The 27,749-nt window shown below is 38.8% G+C and overlaps 4 protein-coding genes across 4 annotated transcripts; 3 read left to right on the top strand and 1 right to left on the bottom strand.

Annotated features, from left to right (window-relative positions):
• Nucleotides 1–309: 309 nt before the first annotated feature.
• LOC143355202 (putative divalent cation/proton antiporter TMEM165) lies at nt 310–2,380 on the bottom strand. Its single transcript, XM_076789824.1, has 6 exons — nt 2,134–2,380; nt 1,858–2,059; nt 1,120–1,295; nt 863–1,045; nt 675–780; nt 310–459 (listed from the first exon to the last, which is right to left on the bottom strand). Exons 1-6 carry the CDS (start codon nt 2,281–2,283, stop codon nt 383–385), a joined length of 894 nt encoding a protein of 297 aa, XP_076645939.1. The 5' UTR covers nt 2,284–2,380; the 3' UTR covers nt 310–382.
• A 409-nt stretch (nt 2,381–2,789) lies between these two features.
• On the top strand, nt 2,790–6,229 carry Not10 (CCR4-NOT transcription complex subunit 10). The gene is made up of 10 exons (XM_076789818.1): nt 2,790–3,507; nt 3,611–3,933; nt 4,016–4,122; nt 4,213–4,364; nt 4,451–4,650; nt 4,716–5,016; nt 5,109–5,450; nt 5,540–5,649; nt 5,833–5,911; nt 5,985–6,229. Exons 1-10 carry the CDS (start codon nt 3,084–3,086, stop codon nt 6,038–6,040), a joined length of 2,094 nt encoding a protein of 697 aa, XP_076645933.1. The 5' UTR covers nt 2,790–3,083; the 3' UTR covers nt 6,041–6,229.
• Nucleotides 6,230–12,307: 6,078 nt separating this feature from the next.
• Nucleotides 12,308–17,038, top strand: Achl (La ribonucleoprotein translational regulator Achilles). The gene is made up of 3 exons (XM_076789817.1): nt 12,308–13,725; nt 13,971–14,295; nt 15,337–17,038. The coding sequence occupies exons 1-3, from the start codon at nt 12,967–12,969 to the stop codon at nt 15,888–15,890; spliced, it is 1,638 nt and encodes a 545-aa protein (XP_076645932.1). The 5' UTR covers nt 12,308–12,966; the 3' UTR covers nt 15,891–17,038.
• A 344-nt stretch (nt 17,039–17,382) lies between these two features.
• On the top strand, nt 17,383–26,043 carry Rich (guanine nucleotide exchange factor subunit Rich). Its single transcript, XM_076789796.1, has 16 exons — nt 17,383–17,855; nt 18,118–18,225; nt 18,318–18,473; nt 18,544–18,858; nt 18,937–19,028; nt 19,216–19,489; nt 19,566–19,718; nt 19,843–20,043; nt 20,113–20,476; nt 20,715–20,920; nt 20,994–21,335; nt 21,441–21,930; nt 22,003–22,297; nt 22,383–22,855; nt 23,104–23,464; nt 23,713–26,043. Exons 1-16 carry the CDS (start codon nt 17,721–17,723, stop codon nt 24,038–24,040), a joined length of 4,293 nt encoding a protein of 1,430 aa, XP_076645911.1. The 5' UTR covers nt 17,383–17,720; the 3' UTR covers nt 24,041–26,043.
• Nucleotides 26,044–27,749: the final 1,706 nt, after the last annotated feature.

Below are 27,749 nucleotides of genomic sequence, written 5' to 3'. Positions count from 1 at the left end.
ATAGTAAAAAAATAATATTTCAGTCAGTGCTATAAGAGCTGAATTATTTTATTAGTTTGGATTTACGGAACCTAGCAAGTCTGAACCTGGAAAAGAAGTTTTATGCGTTTCCAAATGGACATACTATTACCTCCAAGTATATTACATTCTTACCATCTTGTAGAAGTATAATCTCTTTATATAAACATTTAATCAAAGCATAAATGTTTGTACCAGATATTTTAAAAACTGATAATATATCTCAAATACAATCTTAAAGTTAGTTCGAGTAGATAAATTAAATTTTGTACAATACAAAAGTTTGCTATATAACATATAAAAATTCTTACATTATATTGCAATTCTTTTACATATGCACACACTAAATACCGTAAATATGTCTTTACACATTCTCTGTGGGGCTGATGAACAGTGCTGTTAAGGCAAATAATAGGAACACTAATCCTCCAATTATGGTAACTAGAAATGATAGAAGAAATTTTCAATTTTTATATTAATATAATCATATATATATATATATATATATATATATATATATATATATATATATATATATATCAAAACACACAAACACTCAAACACTCAAAATTTTTATTTCGCGTAAAGAGCCGCAGTCTAGTAAAACTATAGTTTAGTAAAGCATTAATACAGCACATAAAAATATATCATTTTACCTGTCCGTATTGAAATTTTTTGAGCTATCATTCTACCCCCTAATACTGCTAGTCCTGTACAGAATACATGTCCTAATATTCCGCCTATTATTACTCCATAAACATTCTGAAATCATGTCTTTGCTAGTATCTTGATACTAAACAATACCAGTTAAATGTTTAAAAGAAATCAGTTAGTTATTTATTACCTCTCTTGCTGCAAGGATAATAGTTGTAAGTTGAGAACGATCTCCCCATTCTGCTAAAAACGTTAGTGTAAATGATTGAAAAAATATCCTAAAAAGCAGCATTAGTGCATTAACTTTTGCAGTTTTTCTAATGACACCAGTTTCTGGATCCTGCACTAATGTGCTTACTGTTTCTCTTTCATACTGAAAAAAGATCTATATCAAAAAAAGGTTTTCAAAATTCTCAAGTGCCATGAAACTATTTTTTACTGTAATACCTCGTCCTCTCGCTTTTGCAAATCAGATTGTACTTCTTCTAATTCTTCCTTTCCCTCTACTGCTGACATATAATAACCATCTCGTAGCATTTTTAAACCAAATATAGCAAAAAGTGCTGTAGAAATATAATACGTATAAGCTCGAGGAATTATAGTTACAGCATATCCAAAAATTACTGGAAAATAAATACAAATGTTACTCTTACAATCACTTTCATGATTTCTTTCATTGAAAAAATTACTGAGATCAGCATTGATCATTTTATGCATAATATTACAGCACATAAACCACAAACTACAAGTAATTTTTAATCGAGAAAGATATGATACATTAGTTTCAAATGAATGAACTTTTCTCTTTTCTTAATGAAAACAGATATTTTTGTTCTGCTTAATGTTATTATTTTTGATAGCATTGTACGTTCTAGGAGTTACCATTCATATTGTATTTATACTTCTTTAATAATTTCTATTTTAAATTTTAATTTCAAAATCAAAACGATCATTTATATGTCAAAGAAAAAGATGCCTAATAATAATATAAATATTATAAATACATCATTGGGTACATTATTTGTTATTATGTTCGTGCAACTAACATTTAAAATTTTCTGTAAATTTCAAATACAAGTCAGAAGTACTCCAAATATATGTCTTCATATAATTCATTTTTCTATGCTACAAAATATTTCTCGAAATAATTTTTCCATATAGTAAACAATTTTGAAATAAAAATACCTGAAAGAACAGTCATAAGAGCTAAAGCACAAATTGCACCTACAAAGACAATCATTCGTGGATGTTTCATTGCCATAATTGCGGCAATGAAAAAAGTTTTGTCCCCTAGTTCAGAAACGATAATCACTGACAAAGAAGCTAAAAATGCATGTAAAAAGCCAAGGTTATCCTTGGCTTGCGATACCATCGCATCATCGGGTTTCTAAAATTTGTTACAAACGGCATTACTATAGAACAAAGAAAATGTAATATAAGAGTATAAGATATAATACTTACAGTTGATGTTAATAATATTTGATATTTGTCATCGTACCGAGGTTCGCTTTCACCTGATACGATAGATAGAAGAAATGTGCTTATTGCACATATACTTAAAAGGTATTTGTCCTTTAATAAAAACCTACTAAAATCCATTGTGATTTTCATTAGATGTAGCTTTTATCATATCTTTTCTAACCTTACATTACAGAGGAAGCAAGAGTGCTGTGATACAACGTACTCGACTAGAGGTGAAAGTTCAGCGTTATTTGAGAGGTACTTCCAGTTGCGCATGCGTGCGAGAGTTCCATAGAATATAGATATCAGAGAGATGAGAGTTCTCACCCAATATACCATTTACAAATTACCATTTCTGTGTCACATCCTACCGTATCGGTCGGAACTAATAATGTGGAACTAATATCACAGACAAGATGTAGGAATAGGCCAGTTCAGTCACAGACGAGGTATAGACAGAGAGGAATTTCTAAATATCTCGTCGGTGTGATTGGTCTACTCCTATACCTCGTTTCGGATGTAGGGTGTGATCCAGGCTAAAAATTAGACTAGGTGGCAGCACTGTACCGGGAACACCGAAACCCCGGGCGTGAGCTCTCTCATATCCTCTCTGCTATAGTCAGCTGTACTTGGCTGACTTCACTGACTTGGCTGTACCAGGCTGTACTGCTGTACTAGTACGAAAGAGTCAAAGACAAATTTGAAAATTTGATCTAACCTTTGTCAAATCGCTTGATTTATTAGAAATGCGTATTGAACTATTTTAAATGGTACTACCTATACAATGTTATGTATTTGGTTATAAACGATTTTAATTGTACAGCAAATCGTTGCAAGTTTAACCTATACAAATGTCAATTGTACAAATTAATGAAAATATTCAAACAAACATTACAAGGAATTTATAAGATTTTATGACAATTATTATGATTAATATTATTTTCTAATCAATGAAAATGAGTGACACGAACGAAGCACAAAATAAGGACAACTTACCGGGTAGCCTAATGGAGCTAGCGCAGAATTTCGAGTTAGCACAGAATGCGCTCACCGAATTTCAGAAAGGCGCGTACAGCAGTTGTTTGTCATACTTAAATAAATTAGAAACACTCAGACCTAAAGATTTAAAAGTGATGCACAACAAAGTCGTGGTAGAATGTTATAAAAGTGACTTGAAGAAGACCGAGTTGTTGAGAAAAAGTTTGAATGCGATATGTGGACAAATATCAATGACTGATTCGACTGAAACTACCATAGACGATATTCAAAAGTGTGTTATGAGATACAATCAAGCTGTTTTGCTATATCATACAAAGCAATACAGCGCTGCACTACAAATTATGAATAGATTATTTACTTTTATAGAACCCATGGGTACATATAAAATAATTATACTTAGAATTAAGTGAAATTACTTTTTTGGGAAAAGATCGTTGCATTGAATTTAATATGTACATGCATTACATTTTTCTTCCAGAAGAATCACTGGCTCATAAAGTTTGTCTGCTACTAATAGAATTACATATAGTAACTGATCAGCTAGACGCTGCACTTTCTTTGATAACTTACATAGAAAGTCAACTGATATCCACAGACAATTCTAAACTCGCGTCTGTGGACAAGGAGGGCATTATGAAATCTGTGACGGATCAGAAGGAACAGAAAAAAGAAACTGATACAGCTACAGACGCATTCAAGTTAAAGTTATTAAAATGTAAAGCTAGAATATATCTTATGATGCATCAGCTGAAATTATGTAAAAGAGAATGGAAGGCTATAGTTTCCCTGGGTACACCTGTAGTAAGATAATAGAACACTATTTTTTTAATCTATTATATGTATACATTTTTCCATACTTCTAAAAAATCCATTTCGTTTTTAGAATGTATCAACGCTATTCTTGAAAGCAAATCTCGAATACTTAAGGGGAAATTATAAAAAAGCCATCAAATTACTGAACTCTGTAACATCTGAAAATATGGATTTTAAGTATGTCGAATTTATGTGTTCACACACTGTGTATATCTTGTAGTAATATTAACAATAGTACATGTCGATAAATATTATCATTGCTTTCAGAACTACTGGAGAGTCCTCTGCTGTTCTATATTACAACAATATGGCCTGTATACATTTTGCAATGGGTAAACCAAATTTAGCTTGTTTCTATTTAAGGAAAGCTCTCCGTGAGAACAAATCTGCATTAGAAAGTGTACAATCAAAGGACAGTGGTAATTATGATTTCCACCTTTTATGAGTTTCATTTATGAGTTCAGATGTTGGAAGCAATTTATACAACCAAACTATTTGTATTTAGATCCCTTATCTTCTCAACCCCTGTATACGCTTGGTGGAAATAAACACTATCAATTGATGTACAGTTTAGGTGTATCGTTGTTACACGCGAATCAAGCGTTGGCTGCTTTTGATTGTTTTATGGAAGCTGCCCAGAAGCTTCACAATAATCCTAAACTATGGTTAAGAGTTGCAGAGTGTTGTATTTATTGTCACAAACCGGTAAGGACATGTAATCATATCAGTGTATTTTTTCAAATGAACTATAACTCCCGTTCAATTTTCAGACGAACGAAGTTGATTTCAATATCCCCAAACGGAGGAAAGATTTAGTGCAGAAAGTTGTAGGATCTGGAATTCATAGAAAAATTATTTTAGCATCATCTCTCTCTAAAGATACGAAATATCACTCTGAAAGTTTCCCTTCCGCAATGCCACAATTAACGTTAGAATTCGCATCTCTTTGTTTAAAGAATGCATTGTTTTTGTTACCGAATATCAGCGAACTCAACGAACTCAATGTCCCAATTACAACAATCACTGGTTCACAGTCAGTACCTCTATCGTTAACAGCAGGTACTAATTTAGGTATTGAAACATTTTATATACATTTGAAAACAAAGATACAGATTATGTTTACTGTTATTTATTGAGTTAATGAATAATAAAAACATGTTCAGGTGCTTCACACTCAGCTCCGACGTCACAAGTGTCGACTGCCGAAGCGTTAAATTTAAAGATTAATGTTCTAGCAGCGAGTGCTTACGTGTGCTTATGTTTAGGCGATTATGTAGTCGCTCTTGAACATGCAAAGTCGCTACTAAGTATCAATAAATTGCCGGGGGCATACAAAATGTTAGGAAATCTTTATGCCGCGGAAAGTTTGATATTTATGGACAAGATCAGCGAAGCAATAGAATATCTTAAACCAGAGAATATTCAAGATTTAAATACTTTTGTACCTATACCTGACACACAAGATAAAGATAAAGGCGACGAGGTTGTCACGAAACCTCTAAAGAGTAAGAACAAACTTCCATTTTCTTTATTCTTCTTACGAATTCGATTATCGCTATTTACACGTAGAATGATGGTTAATTACTTTTTATAGCGTGGTACCCGACAACTGTTCCTACCGGTATCGCTGTACTTAGATACAATTTAGCAGTAGCTTATGCGATTCGCGGTGAACTTGATAAATCTGGAGAAACCTTAAAACAAGTAATTATTAACATTGAAGAGCTTCGTTTTACTTTATCACAGGCTTGGGTATTATTCAAATAATATGTCTGAAAATAAAAATAACAAATTCGTTGAAATGATTGACTGTTTAATAAAACCTGCCCAAGCTTGTATTGTTATTACCGCAATCGTTCTTATTAAACATTGTGTAATTCTTTTCAGGTGTGGATGTCTAAAGGTCCGGACTGCGATGTTCCTATACATGTCATAATGTTAGCTTTATATATAGAATTACAATTAGGTAATATTACTAATATATCTCGCATTGAAAATAACATTAAGGAAAATACAATCACTTTTCTGTTGTGTTGCAGGTCACGCGGATATTTCAAGGTCAATAATAAAACAGCATTGTCCACAGTATCGTTGACGGTAAATTTCTTTTGTAAATTCTGTTTTCATAAACGTGAATCAATTGTACGCACCTGCGTATTCGAGTACATACGTATGACATGAAAACTTAAGACTCCACGGAAATATCGATTGAATTGGTTGATGAATACCATAACTTTTCTATATTTTGTAAAGTTTTGTAAATATAATTCTTATATTTCTGGAACCATGTGTATTTTAAAATTATACTTTCAGTAGTATCCTCTCGCTCTACGAGACATTACATTCGGTTAGATGAATGAATGAATTGATTTCGAGTGAATGTGATTTTGCATGATTTTGTTCAAATTGTGATATAGCGTATATAAAATTGAAATGGGTGGATGAGAAGGACGATAAAGTTATCATTTTATTAGTTTCGAATTTAATTTGAAATACTTCTTTTTAGAACCAGGTCTATTTCACAGATAAAATTTCAAGGAAAAAGTTCATTTTTCCATGTTTAGACTCTCGATTTTCAAGGTAAAATCGAGAACGTAAAAGTGTATTTAAAATTCTAATATTGTGTACTTCGTTTTGTCCTGTATCCAAGAAAATGATTTTGTTGCGGCACGAGTCCTAGCGTTGTAAACATGCGTGTTAACTTGCCAGCAATGATTTCGCCAATTGTTACTGGAAGCGAACTCGCTGGATGGTATTGGAGGCCTCTGGCCTGTAATATGGTCATGGCCGTCTAGGCGAATCACCCCAGGGCCTTATACTGGACCTTACTCTGACTGACTCACACATATCCAGTGGTTCTCCACTGTTAGTTATTCCACGTGTGACAACGTTTCCTCTATTTAATATGTATGATCGGTAACAAGACATAATCGTTTCCTGAAAGCACGCGTGCACACAAGTTCTCGACACGCAATCAAATATACCTAATATTACATAATTTAAACGGCAGGGTCTGCATAATTCTTCCAAATTTATAACTGTCAAAAATCGACCATCGCTTTTGTAGCGCATTATTAAATAATTAATTTCAATAGACTTATACGAGACGGTACAAGCTAAGAACTTTTAACGTTCGGCAGTTCTTATGTAAATTTAGCGTAAATTTAGACCTTTATAGTACAATTCTGAAGAATTGAGCATGATCGCGAATAGAAGAAAAATATCAGTAGATTTTATGCAATTATTTTACTATATCAAACAGGTGATCGCAGCAAAAGATGCACGACCTTAATACCACGATCCATCGCTTACGAGTAATTATAATAGACCGAACAATGGGGGAAGAGAGAGAGAAAAAAAAAGGATTCGATTGTATTGAAGATTTATCCGGAGACCTGAATGCTTCTCCGGTTGAGGAGGAAGGACAGCGGAAGGCCGTCCGTTACAAGCTCGACAGAAGAAAATTAAAACGACGCGCTTCCTTGGATTGGAGGTTCATTAAAGAAGTGTAATTGCGGTCGACGATGCGCAATTAAATCTAGTTAATCTTTCCCCATTTTCGCCGTCGAGATCGAAAATCTGTAAACGATTCTACCGAGTTGCGGAGCACCAATTCCATTTCAATTTGACCATTCTCTCTTGAAACCATCCACTCGCTTTTTAATTAAGATAAAATGTAAAAGTAAAATGTAAGAATATCGTTTATCATTTAAACAGTCGAAAAGCAGGATAAATATAGAAGAGAAAGCACATCATGATTTTCATATAATCTCATTTAGGTTTCAATTTGATAATTTTATAACGTTTCCAGGAAAACCTGCTTGTCGCAAGTTGAACTTTTTCGGAGCAGAATAAACGTTCCAGAGAACCCTCTCTACTTTCAAAAAAAAAAAAAAAAGCGTGTAGAATAAAAGAACAGTTGTCTTGGCACGTAGAAGACAATGGTCACGAAATCTCGGTTGTTCCATAATTAATTGAAAAACACATTAGACCTCTGGTTCGTGATCCTCGACAGCTTTTATGATCGACAGCGGCTAGAAAAGTTTCCCACAGATCCGTCGGGCAGGTATTCTGCAAAATAAAAAGCGAAAGTGAATGAAATATACCCGGCGGTCGTCCGGTTTCCGTGTTGCGAGCACACGAGACACAAGGCAGCTCTTTGAGCAACGGTGCCGCTGGAAATCTGAACTGATCACGCGTGTCCGTGGAGCCAAAGCGGACTTGATAAATTTAAAATAAAATTGATCCGACCATTTGGCGCGCTGCCCTGACCCAGTTCGAGTTCTGCTCCTGTCTCCAGCGAGCAGAACAAGACGATGCCGCCGCGCCGCTCGGAGCACCGAGAAAATCGCCTCGGGGAATCACCGATTCGCCCTCGCGATCATCGGATGACTGTCGGGCACCCTGACCGTCTCCCATAAGCCTCTATCTCTCTCTCTTTCTCCCTCGCAATTCTCATCGTTTCAATTACGAACAATCGAACCACTGTTCATCGACCAGGCTTCAGCCTAAACGCTAAACTCGATTACCGGCCGAAATGACACCGGTGGCTCGCGGATTCGAAGAACGCTGCCGCGTCTCGATTAGGTTTCGACATCAATAAATATCGACAAAGGTCGGACAGTGAATGACACGTGACGGTGAAGAGCGAGGTCGCGTGACCGGCGAGTTTCCTTCGAGAATTCAAATTAAGAACCGCCGCGCGTCGCGTCGGTGAGAATCGTGCTTGTTCGTTTGTTATTTGCGGAGATTAACAAGGACGACCATAACGGAGATAAGAAGTTGCTCCTAACGTTTCTTCCTCAGAGGTCTTTGGGAATCCTCGATTAAAAATGTATGAACATTTCTCTTGCGCTGAATCGAATCACTCGGACGCATTCACTGTCGTCACATGTGTATTTTATAGCGATTTCACAGGCTTCTTCTGCTGTCTAATTAGCGATCCAGATTTTATGGGAGAAGGTTCTTTTTCAATTTTCTGCGTCGATCGACAGCGGCACGCGCGTATACTTGAAGTTTCAGGCAAAAAACAGCTGATGAAACAGTAGCGAACTATGCAAATGCGATTTTTTTGGATCCTTTTCGCAGCTGATTAACCCTTTTGCGAGATCTAGGCCTATGCCGGAGTCATTTGTGACCCATATTTCGTTCTCTTTCGATATAAGACGACGGATCGGGAACGGATTTCGCCCTATTTCGGATGAAGAAGAAGAAGAAGTGTTTTCTTATATCGGAATGAAATTGACGGTCACATATTGACCGATCATTCGAGCTTATCTTCACCGCTACGGGTCACCAGTGACCCCTAGTCACACAGTCCTAGTCCACATTCTCTTTTTCACCTAAATAGAACAGAAAATGCTATAATAAAAATGTACGTAATGTTCCAAATTAATTGATTTCAATGTTTTGAAAATCGTTTTATCACAAATGAAATCAACAAATAAAATTCCCTGCTTAAAATGCGGTTAATTAAATAATAGATAATTAAACGCAGCAAAATAAAAGTGAGAAGCCGGAATTTATATAAATCTTCTACGATTGTAATATATGCTTGAACTATAATCTGTAACTAAAAATTTGTAATTTGAACTAACATTTGTTGGAACATTTCCCACGGAATTTCGTTTCCTCGCAGTCGAAAAATGGCTACTTCGGCTCGAGCAAGTTGAACAGCGGACCGAAGCCAGGGCTCTAGTTGAAAGTTAAAGAGGTGTCAGCCACGCTTACGAGTTAGATCGTTCGACAATACATGCATAGAAAAGCAACGTGTGCGCCGGTCGCTATTCATAACGTTTATTGCCAGTATTCGCTTCGGGCGATGAAACGTTTGACGGATGCCCCAGGCAGCGATCAGAATGGCCGATATTGATTTGCCCCTATCTATTGTTGAAAGTTATTTAATACCTGGTAAATCTGGTTCATTGTCTCGTCCCGTTCATCTCTACGAATTACAAATCCGAACGGTTCCGACTTTACGGCACAAGATTAACCCATTTGCATCATAAGGAAATATGAAAGGAAGGCCTTCATCACCAAACTTTTTTATTATATTTAACCCTTAGCACTCGAATGGTGCCTGTAAGGCACCACTAAAAATTGCTGTATCATTATTCAAAACATTTTTTACATTATTAAATTTGTTTGTATTTAATAAATTACTAAACGTTGCGTTATTGTACGAGTAAATTGTGCCATTTTTGTATGTATAACATGACAAAAAATAGTTTTGGAGTTCAAATAGCTTCGAGTGGAAAGAGTTAAGTACAAAAATGTCTACAAGTAAAAGAACTTCATATATCAGCATTATAAGAAAAAATTAATTGACCGTATATATACGCTCCGGTGACGGTGACCAGAAAAATTGAGCGTATATATACGCTAATGATGCAAATGGGTTAATTGTCGCTGATGTGGCATTAGATCTACGGTGAACGCATTTTCTACCGTTTCTATCGTAGCAGATCTTGTTACGAATATGACTATGGCACGGCGGGTCTTTGCATACTTATATGTTCCTACGTAGCTTTTTAAAAGTGTTCTCTTTTGAAATATCGCCTCGGGGAAGCTGAATGCTTCACGCGTATACGCACGCACCGCGCTAAATACAGCCGTTCATGGAATCAATTTGAATGACACTGGATTTAGAACATTATACTTATCTCTGGTTACTGTTACGTGGTAAGTGTCTGATAATTGTCATGCGGTAAATAAAAGGCACTTTTTTTTATCGGCACTGTACACCTACTGCGAAACATACCGAATAGCTGCTTACGCAATCTACGAAGCCGTACACATGGCTAAGAGGGTTATGCGACGATCCGTCGAACGCTTTTACGTAAATATTAATCCAATTGTATTTCCGCTTTACTATCGATTCCCCTAATTTTTCCCATTCCCTGCGAACAACGCCGTTCGCGTCCGTGAAACGCGGCTTCCAAAAAATCGTATCTAATGCGAAAAGAAAATCACCTTTTACGAGAGCTGATAGAGTAACAAGTTAACAGACATTTTTTTACAAATAAATTGGCTAATTTTCTGCTTTCTGCTAAAGATAACAGGCTGCGAATTTTATGCATTTACAAAAAAAAAGGGAATTCGTCAATTCGTTCGTATTACTTGTAGCCATTTTTGTACTTAAATGTAATAAAAAAAAAGTTTCTTTTCATATTTCCTTATGATGCAAATGGGTTAACAAAATTTATTTCTTTGGGTACACGTTATTAAAGAGAAAATGGCTAAAAATTTGGGCAGCACGTTGTCGTTATTTTTACAAAGTAATGTAAAATAGTCGGTTTTAGTGCTCCGTAAACCTAGCGTTAATTATGGTGTTCAACTGACACCGTACAAACTTGAAATCGAAATGGTTGATTAGTTTTCAGTTAGAGGTCAACCGGGAATTACACGGGGCAGACAGGTGGTCCGCCGAATAGACGAAGAGACGAGAAGCCGGGGCGACGAAGACAAAGAGTGAACCCTTTCGATTCGACAACGATAACCTGCGCATATCTTCGTCCTTCCCCACTACAGGTATGGCCATACATGGTACCAGCCGCACTTGACCTATATCTTATTATGCTGGCAGCGTCCGGATGCAATACGAAGCGTTTGCGAATAAGCCCGCCGGGGCTCTTCGAGGTTGTCGAGATTTGCCTCCACCGTGAAGAAATCCTTCCTTCCTGTAGAAGCCGTCTCGCCGGCCCAACTTCCGTGACAGACGCGGACTAGGCTGAAAGAGTCGGGGAGGAGTCCGGTCTCGTTCTTCTAGCGTCCGTACCCTGAACAAGCAACCTAATTAATTGTGATCGTTTCCCTGAAATTCTTCCAGCCGACCGGAGAGAGAGAGAGAAAGATCTCTCTTGTACAATCTGCAAACAAAAGTTTAAACGAGCAAACCTCTGCGAAAACATATCGCAGAGACCATTGTCCTTGTTACATTTCCACGCGGTGCGAAGTTAAATGCCAACGATTACGCGTTGCGTACAAGGAACAAGCGACCCTGAATCAGCAGACAATAATCTTTTTTTTTTCTTCTTCTCTTCACGGCAGTCGACGCGAATTACTTAGCGGACTCGCAACGGAGGAGGTCTCTTCCAGCAGCGTGGGACCATCTTTTAACGCCACGATCTCCGATATAATGAGTTTTATAACACGTTTGCCGGATAAGCGAGAGGCAACCCTTCCCAGCGTCCACCGCGGCGAGTACCCTCCGTCGGACAGCAGCCTTCCCGGCTCGCATGCCTCTCGTGTCCTCACTCTTGACCGGTATTTAGGAAGGTCACGACCTCAGGGTAGGTTTGTCGCGGGACAAGTGACCACGCATGCGCAACCCACGGGCGAAAGTATTTAAAGAGGTGGACGCGTGTCCGGGAAGGCCACTGTTCCCCGAACTGTCACGAATCGCGCAACGAATCCCCCACTTTCCTCCCCTTCCGAGGCGAACGAGCATTCCCAACCGGAGGCGGGAATATCATCGGCGCTCTTTTGCTCTCCTCGCCTTTTTCATTTTTCTCTCCCTAAAGGCAATCGCCTCTACCCCTTCGACAACGAGCCCCCTCCGAGCCCCCCTCTCCGAGCTAGGATTCATTCGTCCTCTACGGGTTCCCCCCTCCGAGGATCGGTAGCGTGCCATCGAATCGTTTAATAGACCTACTGGCCTGTCTCCGCAGATTCGATTTGGCGCCACCAAACGTGCCGCACCTGGTGACAAGAGGACACCGCTCGACGTCGCTCGATCTTCTCTTCTTCTCCGGTGTCGGGAGCAAACGGACTCCGATCATCCATCCTCTATTCCTCTTGGGTGCCAAAAGCACTCCGATCGCCCGAAATCTTGGACCATCCGAACCGGTCGCCGACCGACCGCGTCGATTAGGATGACCGTTTAATCGTCGGATTGAACCGAGACTGTTGGAAAAGTGTTTCCGTCGGGACACCGAGCATCTCGAATGAGGATCAACTGGAGGGACGCAGGGATCCTCCGGACGTTCAGATTCCCATCTGCGAGGCTCGCGGCGCGTCGACATGGAGGACGTGGACGTTCAGGAGTCCAGGGATAAAGTGGGCAGCCTGATCTTCTCCCCGCCGCCGATGAAAAAATCCGACACTAGGGACAGCATCTCCTCGGTCGACAGCGACCTCAGCCTCACCTTTGATCGCAGAGGCTCCAAAGGGGAGGAAGCCGATCTATCGGACAGCGTGAGCTCCGACAACGAGATCAAGATGACCGACCCCGCGAAAGAGCCACAGCCCTCGGATCCGGACTCGGGGACGGACCTGACGGAGGACGTCGTCAGTCCCGACGAGCCCCAAAAGCTGGAGAACAAGTCGGTCGAAGCCGGGAACGAGTCGACGGACGATTTCGTTCCGCCCAGCGACGAACTTGCCGAGAAAATCTGTACTCAGGTGGAGTTTTACTTTTCCGACGAGAACATCGTCAAGGACGCGTTTCTGTTGAAGCACGTGAAGAGGAACAAGGAGGGGTACGTGTCTTTGAAGCTGATCTCGAGCTTCAAACGGGTAAAACATCTCAGCAGAGATTGGAGGGTGGTTGGCGCTGCTCTGGCCAAGTCGAAGAAGCTGCAAGTCAATCCGCAGGGGACCAAACTGAGGAGGACCGATCCTCTGCCGCCGTTCGATCAAACCGCCCCGTCGAGAACGATCCTGGCCGCGAGGCTACCGGTCGAGAAACTGTCCGTCGAATCCGTGGCTGAAATTTTCCGACCTTGCGGAGAGATCGCCCTTATCAGAGTCCTTCGACCCGGACACCCTGCGCCCGCGGAGGTAATATGTTTGCCTGCATGTAGTCCATAACTTCCGTGAATGAACCTGTAAGGTAAAACTTGTGACAGTGACTCCGTTCGATAGGTAACCGTTCCCTAAAAGTACGCCCCTAGAGCCCCTAGCATAAGTACTTATCGAGCAGTTACTCTACTTTTGCTATAGTCAATTTCTGTCTGGATATCAGAGAGAGAGAGAGAGGGAGAAATTTTCACAACGACAAGAAAAATTTCTGTTCGATTCGACAGGTGCGACAAGCAATCGCTAAGAGGCCAGAGCTGGCGTCTAGTGAAGAATGCGCCATGGTCGAGTTCACGGATTCAGCGGCCGCTCGTCTTGCTCTGCAAATGACCTTGGGCAATGCCAAGGTGTTCGAGCTGCAACAATCCAGCGACAAGAAGAGGAAACAACAATCGACGAAGAAAACTGCCCTGACGAGATTGTCCAAGGAGGAAGCATACAACTCCTCGAGCTGTGCCAGCGGGTCGGAGGCCGAAGATGGGAAAGCCAGACACAAGAAACCCGTCCACGGCTACCCGATGTACCACGCTTATCCGGGCCATCCCTATCAAGGTATGCTCATCATAGATTCCAATTATACAGAACAATTTCTGGTCCCTGCGGTAATAACCACAAAGAAGAATACTATGGCACGAGGTTTCAATCATTTTTATAAATCTCTCTCGTTAACTCTTCCAAAAATAGGACTTTCAATAATGCTGCTTCACCAAAAGGAAGCTTAAGAATCATTTTCTATATAGTAATCTCAAACGAAATTATTGGATTAGGCTAGTGAGTTTGTCGTCCTTGCCGAAGGATCTATTACAAAAATTAAATTAATTCATTTTGAAAAAAATATTAAAATATTATTTGGAGGGAGATATCAAGTACATTGTAAACCACTCCATCAATTAAGGGTTAAAAAGATTGACGAATAAAAAGCTACGAATGGTGCTAGGTCAACTGTGCAATTACCGAAAAGATCTGCTATTCGAGAACTCCGTAGATTCGCGATAAGGTAGAGTGACTACGTTACCGACAAAAGTAGGCGAAAAATGGTTTTACGTGCCTCAACTTTTCGTCCTTATATGAGAACATTTTGTCGCTGGTAAAGGGCTCGTTCGAAAGAGGAAGGTTCAATCTAGCGCGCGCTGGTCATGAGCTGGCGAGATTATGCAGATATTTGGTAATGTAAGCGTTAGAAGTAGGCCAAAAATTGACGATGTGCGTGCCGTGGAGTACAAGCATTTTCATGCCATTGGATGAGTTTTCTGGATGAAAACGAAAGTAGCGCGCGCTAGATAATATCTCCAGCTACAAATTGAGCTATATTTTGCCTTGATTCTCTGCGAAATAAAGCCAAAGACTTGGAGCACGTTTCTGGCGTCAGAATTCATGATATCGATAATACAGAGCAAATAATGTGACGAGTTTAATCACAGAGTTAAGTCCCGCCGGATCAAGACCGAGACGGATCTTAAGTCAGTGTCTGAAGGCTGTGAACGGAAATTATACAGCAGTTACTGACTCTGCAAAAGTCACGTGACTACCGTTGGCTCCTAAATGTGTTTCATTGTCAGAACATGTCGAAAGGTAGTATAAATTCGATTGCAGGACCCCCTTCGCCGGATGCGTGGCTGTCTCGTCGATTGTCCGGCTGCTCCGTGTCTGGGTCGGAAAGCGGTTTCATTCTTCGTCGTCTGTCTTCCTGTTCCGGTTCAGGGTCCGGTTCCGGTTCGGAGATCGGAAGCTTCGGCAGACGTTACTCAGCATGTTCCTCTGGCTCGGAGACCGGTTACTGTCACCCGGTCTTCCCGCCAAGTTACTATCACCAGGAGAACCGACGCTTCTCCTGCTGCTCGAGCTCCGGTTCCGAGTGCAGCACTGCCTGTTATCACTCTAGTCGTCGCGGATCCGCGGATTACGGATCGTACATGAGGAAGCTGTCCGCCTGCAGCCGGGATTCCGGCTTCGACATGTCCCCCAGAAGATTGTCCCAGTGTTCCTCTGGCTCCGAGCAGATCACCTTCTGTCGGCCCAGGAGCAACAGCGGTGTCACGCTGACGCATCTACCTCAAAATGTGACCAGGATGCCGTCCGGTCCCGATGGCACCCGAGGATTCGGCAGGCCACCGAAAATGAGCCATGCCATGGAACCCACCTTCTGAACGGCGTTTGTGTCTTCCGGACTCGAAACATGCAACGCAAAGTTTGCCCAAACTATGAACCACGTCGTGGAACATACCCGTCGAGTGGCCTTCGCCTCTTCGATCGCCTAAGTTTGGAACCAGCAACATGAAGTTTGCCCAAACATTAATATCGAAAGCGAATCATATCACGGAACCCACCTGCTGATTTGCCTCTTCGATCGCCTAAGTTTGCAACCCACAACATGGAGTTTGCCCAAACTTTTTAATATGGAACGTAAACCATGCCGTGGAACTCACCTGCTGAGCGGCCTTTGTTTATTCCATTGTCTAGGTCCGCACCTGGAACATAAAGTTGCCGAAACTTTATTTTTGGAAAGCAATCACCTAGTCTATCAAATGATTTCGACCTCTTCGAATACGGACATTGCGCGTACCACCACCCTTGGCTGAAAGTGTTCGTTTCAAAATGGTGGACATCGATTCGAGGAAGTGTAAAGATACTTGAGAAAATGTCCTGTTAAGCCGCGTCTTCTTTGTTCTTCAAAATATTTCGATACTACCTAACAATTTTTTCTAAATTTCTTCCCTTGGAAACACACAAAATAAAAATGCCTCCGTGATCATTTTCGCGATTATGATCGAACTCTTTCAGTCAGGCTAGTGCTCTTATCGATTTTGTACGCAATCATAGTTCAAGAGAGCTCATTAAACTAAACGAGGATTTTTTATAGAAATGATCGTTTGTAAAAACTTTTTCGATTTCATGTTGGTATTTTAATTCCGAATTTCTTTTTCAACAGTGTATTATTTATGCCTTCTTTACAGTACGTCTAGCGGGTAAGAGACTTTTTTTTATGTAAGATGTAAATAAATGTATATTTATAATAAGGTTTGTAATTGCGACGATCGTGTCGGTTTTGTTGAGAATAATAGAAGCTATGCATATTATTCGCCGTTTATATTCACTTGAATGAATAAGTATTATACGAGAACTCTTCGATTAGGAGATTCTGTGATATATCGATCAGTAATGTACGGACTTCGGAATCACCATACATTGAACAGACTTGGTTCGTAAGCTATTTGCAACGCGTTACCACTACTTTACTACTTAGCAATAACTACGAAACATTGTAAAGAAATATAGTGGTATGTTTTCGTTGTAATTTGATTTACATTTCCGTCCTTGACCGATTTTCCTAATTTCCGGTTATTCTTTTATTTGTACTATTTAATCCTTCAAATATAAATACGTTTTGCGGATATTAAAAATTGGACAAAGAATATCCTAATATCTAAAACTAATTAGCCGAAAATGATCGTTGGATAATCCTTCATAAGAATAATTACACGCAATAATATCTTTTGCAATTCAAAGTTCCAGTATTCAAAATTTTATCGTAGGAAATCGCAGAAAGTTACGACACATGTAACTGCACAGCGTTCGTATGTGTGTACGTACACGTACACAATTGCACATTGCTTTATGTATTTTTTAATCTTTACGTATTCGTGTCAATTTCTGTGCACATGCGAATACGACGCTCGAGTACGTTGTATAAACCGATGCGATAATATCATTATGGTTTCACACGACAGTGCGAATGATTGTGAATTGAATAAGTAGTACAAATGTAATGAGCTGTTCCCATGTATGTATTGTGCTACGTGGACTTCGGAAGACAGCTCCGTATCGTGCCAGTAACCTAGCATTTATGATCAGCGCAAGATGGTGAGGTTAGGATGTGTTTACTTGTCAGACTCATCGGTGCAAGGGATAAAACGCGAGAGTAATTTAAGGGAAACAGAGATGTGAACATGAAAAGTGGACTATTCTAAAGAGAAATCATGTTTTTCCCGATCGGGTGGCCTCGGGTCCTGAACACGACAGACCCGGAGAAGATAAATGCGATCGTGTGCAACAGGGACAAGATACTTTTCTCTGTTTTGACCACAGATTCTCTCACCATCTGGTATTGCAAGGCATGTCTCTCAAATACGCTATTATTATTCGATAATTAATGCTTTGCCTAAACAAGATACTTTTCTGTATTATCTGTAGTCGCAGAAGTAACGTCATTATAAATCCTAGTTGCAAGGAATGAAACTTGTAGTTCAGCCATATAAATGAGCCAAGTTTTACGTTCCATCCACCGATATTTTCTTTTCGAACAAAGCTATGTGTAAATTGTTGTTTTTTCTATGTCCGTATATGATTTACAACAAAAAACACATTTAATTACAGCCGTGTGTACCCATTCTATTTGTCAGAAGAACTGCAGATTCTTTAAGGAAACATGGTGAAAACATTTTGGTACAGTGGAGACCAGACTCCAGTATGCTGGTTATAGCGGTATGAAAAGTTATATAATAAAATCGATTACAATGAAAATGCTAATTGTAAGGGTTTAGAGTTTCAAATTATTATAATTTCAATTCTTTCAGACCTCAGATAGCTATCTTTTATTTTACCGATTATCAGATTCCAGCCCAGAAGGGAGAGGTCTCTATGAGCAAAGAGACTCTCCAGTTACTAGTTTGAAAAGAGATAGTGCTGAACTTTTCATCAAGGAAGTTATTCCGTCTTTAGTGTTGACATTTGTAAGTGCATACATAAACGTTTGACTATATTTTCTATGAACATTTGTTTAAAAAAACATTTCATTTTTAGGAGAAATCGGCATGGATAGATGGAGGTATTAGTTCTTTAGTTTGTATACGCGATGAATTGATGGTAGCTACAAAGACCAGCCATATAATACGTCACAAATGGGATGGCACTGTCAATCGAGATTACTCCCTCGATTTAAGAAGAATACCATTTAGCGTAGATCAACAAATATCCACTGTGGCTGTACCACTAACTGAGAATAATGTTTACGTTACCGATATTGAATATTCTCCTCTGGTTGGTGGATTCGCAATTGTTCTTAACACTGGCAAAGCAGCATTTCTTACTGCACAGTCATTAAAGTTTGATCCTAATGTACGTCGATCCTGCAATAACACCTGATGACAATTATATTATTTTACAAGTATTAACACCACTAATATTACTTTGTAGCAAGTGCAAGGAATTTGGGCTAGAGACGTTGACGATGCTACGTGTGCAGCAGTGAATCATAAGTATCGTCTTATTGCCATTGGAAGGCAAAAGTACGTTCTTTCGCGTTTGAATCTCATGTTCGAGTACATAAAGTCGGGGACAAAATTAAGTGGGACACTCTTTAAAAACTAATAATTTTTTTAAAATTATTGGTTGTTAAAAGTTGTGTACACAATTTTGTTCCCGACTGTATTTATATAAATTCATTGAGACATAATATATCATTTTTATCATTAGCTCTGAAGGCATAGTTTATTATGTGGACGAAACAACGGGAGGTTTAGAAATGTCGCATACACTGAGTCTATCTTCGAAGGATTACCCGGGAAGACCGGGTCGTGTAAGGTGCCTAAGGTGGACTCCCGATAGTTGTGCCATCGCGTTAGCTTGGGAAGACGGTGGCCTAGCAGTGTGGAGCACATTTGGTGCTCTCTTACTTTGTAGTTTAAAATGGGATTATGGCTTGAGAGTAGATTTATCCCACGACAATCCTTTACACATACATACGATGGTAGGCCCTCTCGTTGATTTTAATTTCTATTATTAAGTTCGTTTTCATGTAAAGGCTCATTTTTTGTATATCGCAGGAATGGTCTGCGGAAGGCTATCAGCTTTGGATGTTAAGAGAATCTCCGGGTCCAACGTTAACAGAGGAAAATGGAAATGACCCAGTTATTTTAAGACGTTCTTTGATACAATTAGATTTTGCAAAAAGCCCTTTAACAATCAATCCTTGTATGGTAATACTCTAAAAAGATATTTTGACAAATTATTTTATATGCCGTAATAAGTAGAGGTGTGCGAAAATCCTCGATCCGATATTTTGTAATAAGCCGCTTCAGTTATTTGTATTTTGGTGAACAGGGTCACCATGGACACTTATACTTACAAGGCGAAGATAGACTGTATTTAAATCTTGGTAGCGGAGTTTCGACGAACACTTCGACTTTTCATATCGGTGGTGATATTCCTAACGATTCCACATTGCAAACGCTTGCGGGCTGTAAACAATGGCTAGTTGTTCCTATCCCAACTGCGTATAGTGGTTCCAATTGGCCAATACGAGTATGTAAAATTACTATTCGTAAATTTTCCGATTCTTACACGATACTATTTCATAATTGTGTTCTCTAGTATACTGCTATCGATAACGAAGGCATGAGTATCGCTGTAGCTGGACGAACAGGGTTAGCTCATTATTCGTTACCCACACGAAAATGGAAACTATTTGGTAACGAGACTCAAGAACGCGATTTCATCGTAACCGGCGGTTTATTGTGGCATCGAGGTTTTTTAATAGCTAGCAGTTACTCAATATTAGATGATAAAGATGAAGTTAGAATATACCCCCGCGACACACGTTTGGATAATAATTACGTTAGAACCGTCAGAATGACATCGCAAGTGTTATTGCTCAATACGCTGAAAGACAGGCTCTTAACATTTTGCGCTAACGCGCAGATAAGTATTTATGATATGGTAGTAGAAAACAATAATGGTGAGTAGGAAGAAAGAAATCGCTTTGCAAAGGATTTTGTGCAAAATGCTTATGGAAATATCTTCAACCGATTGTTCGAAAATGTTGCATATATTAATGTATCGTTATTAATATCGAAACACAGTTAATTTTGATTTAGAAGAGCGGAAAGTAGACTTTCGTGAATTATTTCGTAGATATTTTGCACACGATCCATTTAATAGTTGGAACTCGTACGTAAAATAAATAATATTTTCAGATGCAGGAAGTATCGAATTAAAAAGATTGCAGACTGTAGACGTTAGCGGGCTTTGTGTTCACCCAGCTTGTGTCGTAAGTGCCACATTGACTACTATACGTGCTGAAACGGCCGGAAGTCATCCGCATCCTGAAAGTCTTTTGCTGAATGTATCTGGGCGTCTTCTAATGGTTCAACGGGAACATTGTACCGACAATTCGGAAGTTGTATGTGAACAATTCATTCAGAATTAGCGTAACCATCAATTCCTTCAGTTTTATACTTAAAAATACTTTACAGCTGTTCACATGTAGTGCTCCGACAGTATTAGCCTCTTATGTAGAAAATGTTTGGGTACCGTGGAGGTCGAGGAGAGACAAGCCACATTTAACAGAGGCTCTGTGGTTGTTTTGCGGTGCGCATGGTATGCGTGTTTGGCTTCCATTATTTCCGAGAAATCATCAAGAGAAAACGCATACATTTATGAGCAAACGAATCATGTTACCTTTCCACTTGCGTATCTACCCGTTGGCTATACTGTTCGAAGATGCCATTTTATTAGGGGCCGAAAACGACACAGTGCTTTTTACTTCGGACACGAACTCTCCTTTTTCGTTACCTTTCAGTTTGTTGGAGCTTACGGTAAGCGTATTATCGTTAATCGATCGATAGGATTCTGTTCTATACGATAGCATACTATGCTCTATTAAGAGTCCGTAATAATCGCATGCGTGGTATGAATTTTAGAGTCAAGTATATCTTCATCAAATATTACGACAGCTTATCCATCGTAATTTGGGATATCATGCTTGGGAAATTGCTCGCTCGTGTTCCTCACTGCCGTATTTTCCACATTCGTTAGAACTTCTGCTTCATGAGGTACTGGAAGAAGAAGCAACTAGTAAAGAACCAATCCCAGATGCTCAGTTGCCTTCTGTGGTGGAATTCATCCGTGAATTTCCAGGCGTATGGGCCAGGGCTGTTGTACAATGTGCTAGAAAGACCGAGATAGCACTCTGGCCTTATTTATTCTCTGTTGCTGGACCACCGAAGAAGCTTTTGCAAGATTGTTTGCAGCGGCAGCAACTTGACACCGCTGCTAGTTACTTAATTATTTTACAAAACCTAGAGCCTTCCACCGTTAGCCGGCAACATGCTACTTTGTTGTTGGATGCTGCTCTGGAACAGGGAAGATGGGAGCTCTCGAAAGATCTCGTTCGTTTCCTCAGAGCGATTGGTAAATCATGAAAAACTTATTCAAAATCAGGTAGTTCTACCGACGTGTAAGACATTTTCGTATGATCCAAAGATCCAAACGATGTGGAGTCACCGAGGACGTCTTGGGGCGGTACATCGAAGTTAGGAGGACCTCCGCAAACACCGCCAGTTTCTCCTCACGAGGACGATCTATCTTTAGTATTAGGGACTATGCAAGTGTCTAGAAGTCGAAGTTACAGTACCACTGTGACTCCTAAAGTGCAATCTGAGTCGGTAGCCAAAGATATAGCTCCTTCATCGATGCTAGAAAAAACTAGGAACGTAGTTATGAGACGAAAAAAGTCTGTGCCTACGAATAATTCTAAAGTAGAAAAGACGGATAACAAGTAAGCTTTGATAATTTGTAAATTATGGTGCATTATTCTACATATTCGCGATAATCGTATGCAACAAACAAAATTTATTCTGCAGGGAAGGTTCAGCGGAAGAGTTCTTCATCGACGTGATACTGCAGCGCCATGCCCGTCGATTGCTTTCAGCGAAACGACTCGCTGATTTAGGTAGATTCGCTGCTCGATTGGACTTTCATTTAGTTACATGGTTCGGCAGAGAACGCGACAGAGCAGCGAAAATAGATGATTACGTAGCAGCGTTGAAAGCGGTGCACGAGGATTTTGCGTTCGCTTATCCGGTACTATCTCTTCCAACGTTGCAAAAATTTCGAAGGTCCAGCCTCACGTCTTTGCGTTCGATAAGGTCGGTTAGTCTGGAAAGTCCGGAAGAGGAACCACTGAATCCAAGTTTCGCGGTCGACTTACCCGACAGCGGTTACACTAGCTTACCAAGCGGGCGGCCACCTTATACCAGCTTGGTATCCCCTGTTGCTAGCTTAGAAACACAATTTCCTGCCACTGAAACCAAATTAACAGCAAACATGTTACACGGTATGTATCTTTCGGGTGATTCCATGTGAAGCGGATCACTTTCTTAGCACTATTAAAATAAGGGGGCTCCAAGTCATCAATTTGTTATCCTCGAAATTCTTTACAAGATGCAGACCATCAAAATTTGCAATTACCGATTCCTACAAAAACAATTTATATCCAATAAAATGGAATTCACATGGACTGGCCTTTACACGTCATTGATGTAGAATAAGTTACTTGAATTTGCCACTTAAATTTGTTTTCAGACGCCAATAGCGTTCTTAGTGATAGCAGTACCATTTGGAGGGACGATACCGAATCTATTGTTGGGACAGGTGTTGGAACAGTGTGTTGGGTACCACCAGAACCAGTAGAACAAACCGAAGTCCATAATGCTTCCCCTTGCGCACCGATAAGCCGTGCAGAAGTACAACTTAGATACCTCTTGCAACTGTTTCTCGAAGGCGGTTGCTTAGGATGGGCTGCGGTGCTGGCAACGGTTTTACGTGATGCGCCTGCTATGGCTAGAACTATCCGAGCGGCTCATGCTCCTATGCAAACCTTCGATTCTGTGATTAACCTGAGAGACGGTCTTCTTACCTTAACCAGATGGTCTCATTCGGAGTGGTGGGTATTATTGCTAGTAACTGCAATAGTAAAAAGGATAGTTATAACACGAAGAAACTAGAAATCTGCGAGATTCTCGAAAATTTCGGGATTCCCGAGGATATTCGGGTTTTCGAATGCATTAGGATTCTTGAGAATTTTGTTGAGAATCCCGATTCATTCGAGGACCCGTACCGATCTTGAACAAACCCGACATTTTCGAGTCGACGCACACCTCTGGAAGAAACTAATTTTCGTGTGCGTTTCAGTTTGGGTTACAGGCCGTTTATGTCGGGCATCCAAGTTCAGGTTTCTTTGTTGAACCGATTAGTTGTAATTAAGCAGCAACAAGAGCAAGAACAAATACCGGAAAGTCCATCGCCTAGTCCAGCACCTTCTGCTGGCAGTAATCAGCGAGGGAACTTGTCTCGATCGCGGCATTCGTCGATCAGTCATGCATCAACGACTGCTCCTTTAGAGGAAGAACGATCCCATGAACTACCATTAACTGTCGACGAGGTGGCTTTCCGGAATAGCTACAGCAATCTCAACAACGCGGATAATACTTCTTCGCAGTCTACATGCGTAATCTCTTAAAGCAATAGCGGTTTTCACGAACATTACATTATGTATAGCGTTTTAGTACGGGCATATAGGGTATGAGAATTTTTTCGGATCCACTTGAGTACCGTTTCTTACCGAGATTTTTCTTGAAGCAATATTGGACTATAGGTGAACGTCAACGAGCTCACGCGTTTAAGAAATTAGTTACACGTGTAACATAAAAAGAGCTATAATAATTTTTCATCGTGACATCGAGGAGCATCGTTGAACGTCGAGGTGATTAATTATATACACGATAGAGAATTGTAATGTTTCTCAATTTTTTAAGCATTTCTATATGTGTACATACGCTCTTAAATTCTTAGGGAAGGTACTGTTGACATATTTTTAGATTCATTCTTAAAAATACTTGACAGATAATAGTGATTGAAACACCTACTAAACACGACTGATACTATTTCTTCCTTTATTCGTAGACAATATAATACGTAACGAGTATCGATATTGAGTACAATTGGTATTAGTAGGGCTGTAGATTTAATCAAGAATGAAACAATAATATTGAATTCGAATATTTTGTACGATGTAATAATCCAATGACTGAATTGCAAACGAGTAGCGTGCAGTAATTGTTGCCAGTTTCAACGTAGATCAGTTGTTTCAAAAGATTCGCACCGTGAAAATCAACAACGACACAGTATCATTGTGTTTGTACATTGAGCTACGGTTTGTATATTAAAAATTACCGTCCTCCAGATTCGTTTTTAATGTAAATGAAGGCAAATGCTAAGCAATCAAATTGAAAGCAAATTGCTGCGTGAACGCATGTCAATAACTTTGTAATTGATATTACTATAGATATTGCTTTTGTACGAAAAGTTGGTATGGCGAATGGTGTAGTGGAAAAATATCATGTCATCGATAAACACCAGTTTGTACAATATAAAATTTGTAAATGTATGAAAATCTACAACCAATTACATATATCCAAAGAGAGTTAAAAATATTGTACATAATTTGATGGTTGCCCATATTGTGCAAGAACGCTATATTTAAAAGAGAGATTGTATAATACTCATAAAATGAATTCTATAATAAGAACATTAACGCATTTATACGACATAACCAAATTTTTCAAACAGTAGCTTTCATATTGAATTTACAATTCACCATTCTATTATAGAAGTTGATTTACGCAGTCTTATGAACATAACGTTACAAATAATAACAATTTATCAACACACGATTAATTAAATGTTTATTTTCTGATCTGTTGTCGACATTATTATTAATTTAGTCTTAATCAAACGAACAATGTTCACAACGTACCTATAATTGAAGCATTATTTGGCAATAATTTGTATAAATAGAATTTTACTGATTACGAATAGGAATATGTTGTCGAATGATTTTAATAATAAGCTCTGCAATATAATGGAGATCAATTAATAGAGAGTGGTATCGCTAGATGCTCTGTTCATGAGGAGCTACGAATAGTATTTATTTAATATATTTTATATAGAAAGTATTTCAATAGACATGCTGATTTGTATTGTCCGATTGTATTGTTGATAAAACGATTGCAGGTTCTATCAATCTACCGATTCCGTGTACTGTACTTTTGAGATGGAAATTTCAAAGGAGAAAAATAGTTTGTCATGAATAGCGAAAAATAATAATCAAAACTATTTATAAGTATTTATGTCAGAAACATAAACCTAACAGCAATAGGGAAATGATTCATCAATGAAATCCTGTAAGCCTAATTAATAATAATTGTAATTATATTGTTATGCAGTTTCTATATTTGCGACAAATTGTCTAGCATGTTCCTTTTCATATGTTTCATCAATCCAAGTGAACAAGTCACTCACGTCAATGTAAAAACATAGCAATGGATACTCAATGTGGTCTTGTATAACAGAACATTACTACTTACATCATAGAGAGAACTGTGTAACACTAATAATAATATTTATACATATATACATATTGTAACATAGATATTCAGAAAATATATATTTTCCTATAAGTCACGAAATGCTTTCTTTTACTTGACTGATTTAAGGAATGGTGTGCAGTTAACAAAAGTCTATGTATGAGCTCGCCAAATTTAGAATATTTGTAATAATAAATTTGATGAATTTTAATACACCCTCCTGGTTATATAGCATTTTGCATTTCGAATTTATTTGTTTCCAGGTAAATAAATGCAAGCAATTGTTGTTTTGTTTATTTGTTATCTCGTACAAAATTGCAGTGTTTGCTATTTATATGTAGTCTTTTATAATTAACTGTAAAAGTATACTCATATTTATATATACTTCTTATGGTACAGAAAAGTTCGAATTTGATCGTGTTGTAGTATTTAGATAATATTTCGAAGCGCAGCAAGATGCGCTATCACATGGAAAATGACGAACACTTTTATTGTTAACATAATACTTTTATTGTTCTCTTATCGTACAGTAAACGGTGTAACAGAACTCTTGCGTGAGTGTCACGCTCGAGCGTACCTATACAACACTGCGATTATAATTTGATATTGATATTTATACATATGAACAGTATCTGTTTGTTCGATAGGTGTGAAACGTACATTTCATTTCGATGGCGAAAAATAAATAAATATTTATTTAAAAATAAATGAATATTTATTTATTTCTATAAAAAACAAACGTATAACGACGATCGATGAACTTTAGTCTCTGATTGTTAGGAAGACGGGCACACTACCACAGACTGAGTCTTTAAAAACAGATTACTCTACTGACTTGAGTGTTTTTAACAATAGTAAAAAGTGCATTAGATCAATCTTGCTTCATTAAAAATGTACATAATTATGTTTATTAATTTTTTTTACAAAGAAACACCACAGATAAGACGCAAAAATCAGTTTGATTTTTTAGAATGCTTTTTTTAATTACCTTTTAATGGTACGTTTACACTATAATTATAAGCAATTCGAGATTACAGGTAATTATGATGGAAAATAAATTTATTCAGAGGAACTGTTTCAATATTTCGATGACTTATTTATTTGCGTGCACGTTATTAATGCAAAAGTTAAAAATGGTGATTTTAAACACCAATATACGTTGTTAAGTGTGTTTAATTTAAAAATTATTATGCATGCTAAACAAGGTTGGCTTAATGCACTCTTCCCTATCGTCAACGTCGCAGAGGAATTTGTTTTAAACGGGTCATCCTGTTATGTATGTATATAATATATGTACAACACGTAAAAAAAGATTACAGATATTTCTCAGAAAGTACAAATGGAAGTATAATACCAGTGCGTTTTCTTTCATAAAATTTTTACTTGAAATAATTTCATTAAGCAATTTGTTCAATTAGTAAAACCGTGTAAATTGATTGTTCGAAAAGGTTAAGCAGTAACAAAACGTACAAATTGACGTATCAGTTCTTCCACGCAGTTTCCGTTAGAACTATAAAAACCATACAAAAGAATAGTCCGGGTGAAGGATCTGATCGCATAGTTATACATATGCTGAACACGTATTCGCGACGTTGCGTCGACTATGTTTTGAACACGTTCAGAACGTCTCCGACGTCCCAAACTGAATCTCGAGACGAAGAAAGTTGTAAATATAATTTCACAAATTGATTAGGTCTCCTACTATTGCTCGGATTACACGTAGTAACGTGTAAACTCGAGTGCCTTTGATACTCACACGCTTTTGATACAGGCGGCCGAGTATTCGAATACCAATTCAACTTA

This window comes from Halictus rubicundus, chromosome 6 (assembly GCF_050948215.1).
Source record: "Halictus rubicundus isolate RS-2024b chromosome 6, iyHalRubi1_principal, whole genome shotgun sequence".
Lineage (NCBI taxonomy): Eukaryota > Metazoa > Arthropoda > Insecta > Hymenoptera > Halictidae > Halictus > Halictus rubicundus.
The sequence above is the reverse complement of the archived record's forward strand: the minus strand, read 5'-3'. Positions and strand labels throughout refer to the sequence as shown.

What these genes read in the sequence shown, in the direction of transcription:
- Achl (XM_076789817.1), top strand. Translation starts at nt 12,967, where the DNA reads ATGGAGGACGTGGACGTTCAGGAGTCCAGGGATAAAGTGGGCAGCCTG. An exon ending in GACACCCTGCGCCCGCGGAG is followed by an intron (nt 13,726 to 13,970) that starts GTAATATGTTTG and finishes TCGATTCGACAG; the next exon opens with GTGCGACAAGCAATCGCTAA. An exon ending in TCCGGGCCATCCCTATCAAG is followed by an intron (nt 14,296 to 15,336) that starts GTATGCTCATCA and finishes ATTCGATTGCAG; the next exon opens with GACCCCCTTCGCCGGATGCG.
- Not10 (XM_076789818.1), top strand. Translation starts at nt 3,084, where the DNA reads ATGAAAATGAGTGACACGAACGAAGCACAAAATAAGGACAACTTACCG. An exon ending in TGTACAATCAAAGGACAGTG is followed by an intron (nt 4,365 to 4,450) that starts GTAATTATGATT and finishes ATTTGTATTTAG; the next exon opens with ATCCCTTATCTTCTCAACCC. An exon ending in AACAGCAGGTACTAATTTAG is followed by an intron (nt 5,017 to 5,108) that starts GTATTGAAACAT and finishes AAACATGTTCAG; the next exon opens with GTGCTTCACACTCAGCTCCG.
- LOC143355202 (XM_076789824.1), bottom strand. Translation starts at nt 2,283, where the DNA reads ATGAAAATCACAATGGATTTTAGTAGGTTTTTATTAAAGGACAAATAC. An exon ending in TGCAAAAGCGAGAGGACGAG is followed by an intron (nt 1,046 to 1,119) that starts GTATTACAGTAA and finishes ATCTTTTTTCAG; the next exon opens with TATGAAAGAGAAACAGTAAG. An exon ending in TTATCCTTGCAGCAAGAGAG is followed by an intron (nt 781 to 862) that starts GTAATAAATAAC and finishes ACATGATTTCAG; the next exon opens with AATGTTTATGGAGTAATAAT.
- Rich (XM_076789796.1), top strand. Translation starts at nt 17,721, where the DNA reads ATGTTTTTCCCGATCGGGTGGCCTCGGGTCCTGAACACGACAGACCCG. An exon ending in CGTCTTTAGTGTTGACATTT is followed by an intron (nt 18,474 to 18,543) that starts GTAAGTGCATAC and finishes TTTCATTTTTAG; the next exon opens with GAGAAATCGGCATGGATAGA. An exon ending in TCAGTTTGTTGGAGCTTACG is followed by an intron (nt 21,336 to 21,440) that starts GTAAGCGTATTA and finishes TATGAATTTTAG; the next exon opens with AGTCAAGTATATCTTCATCA.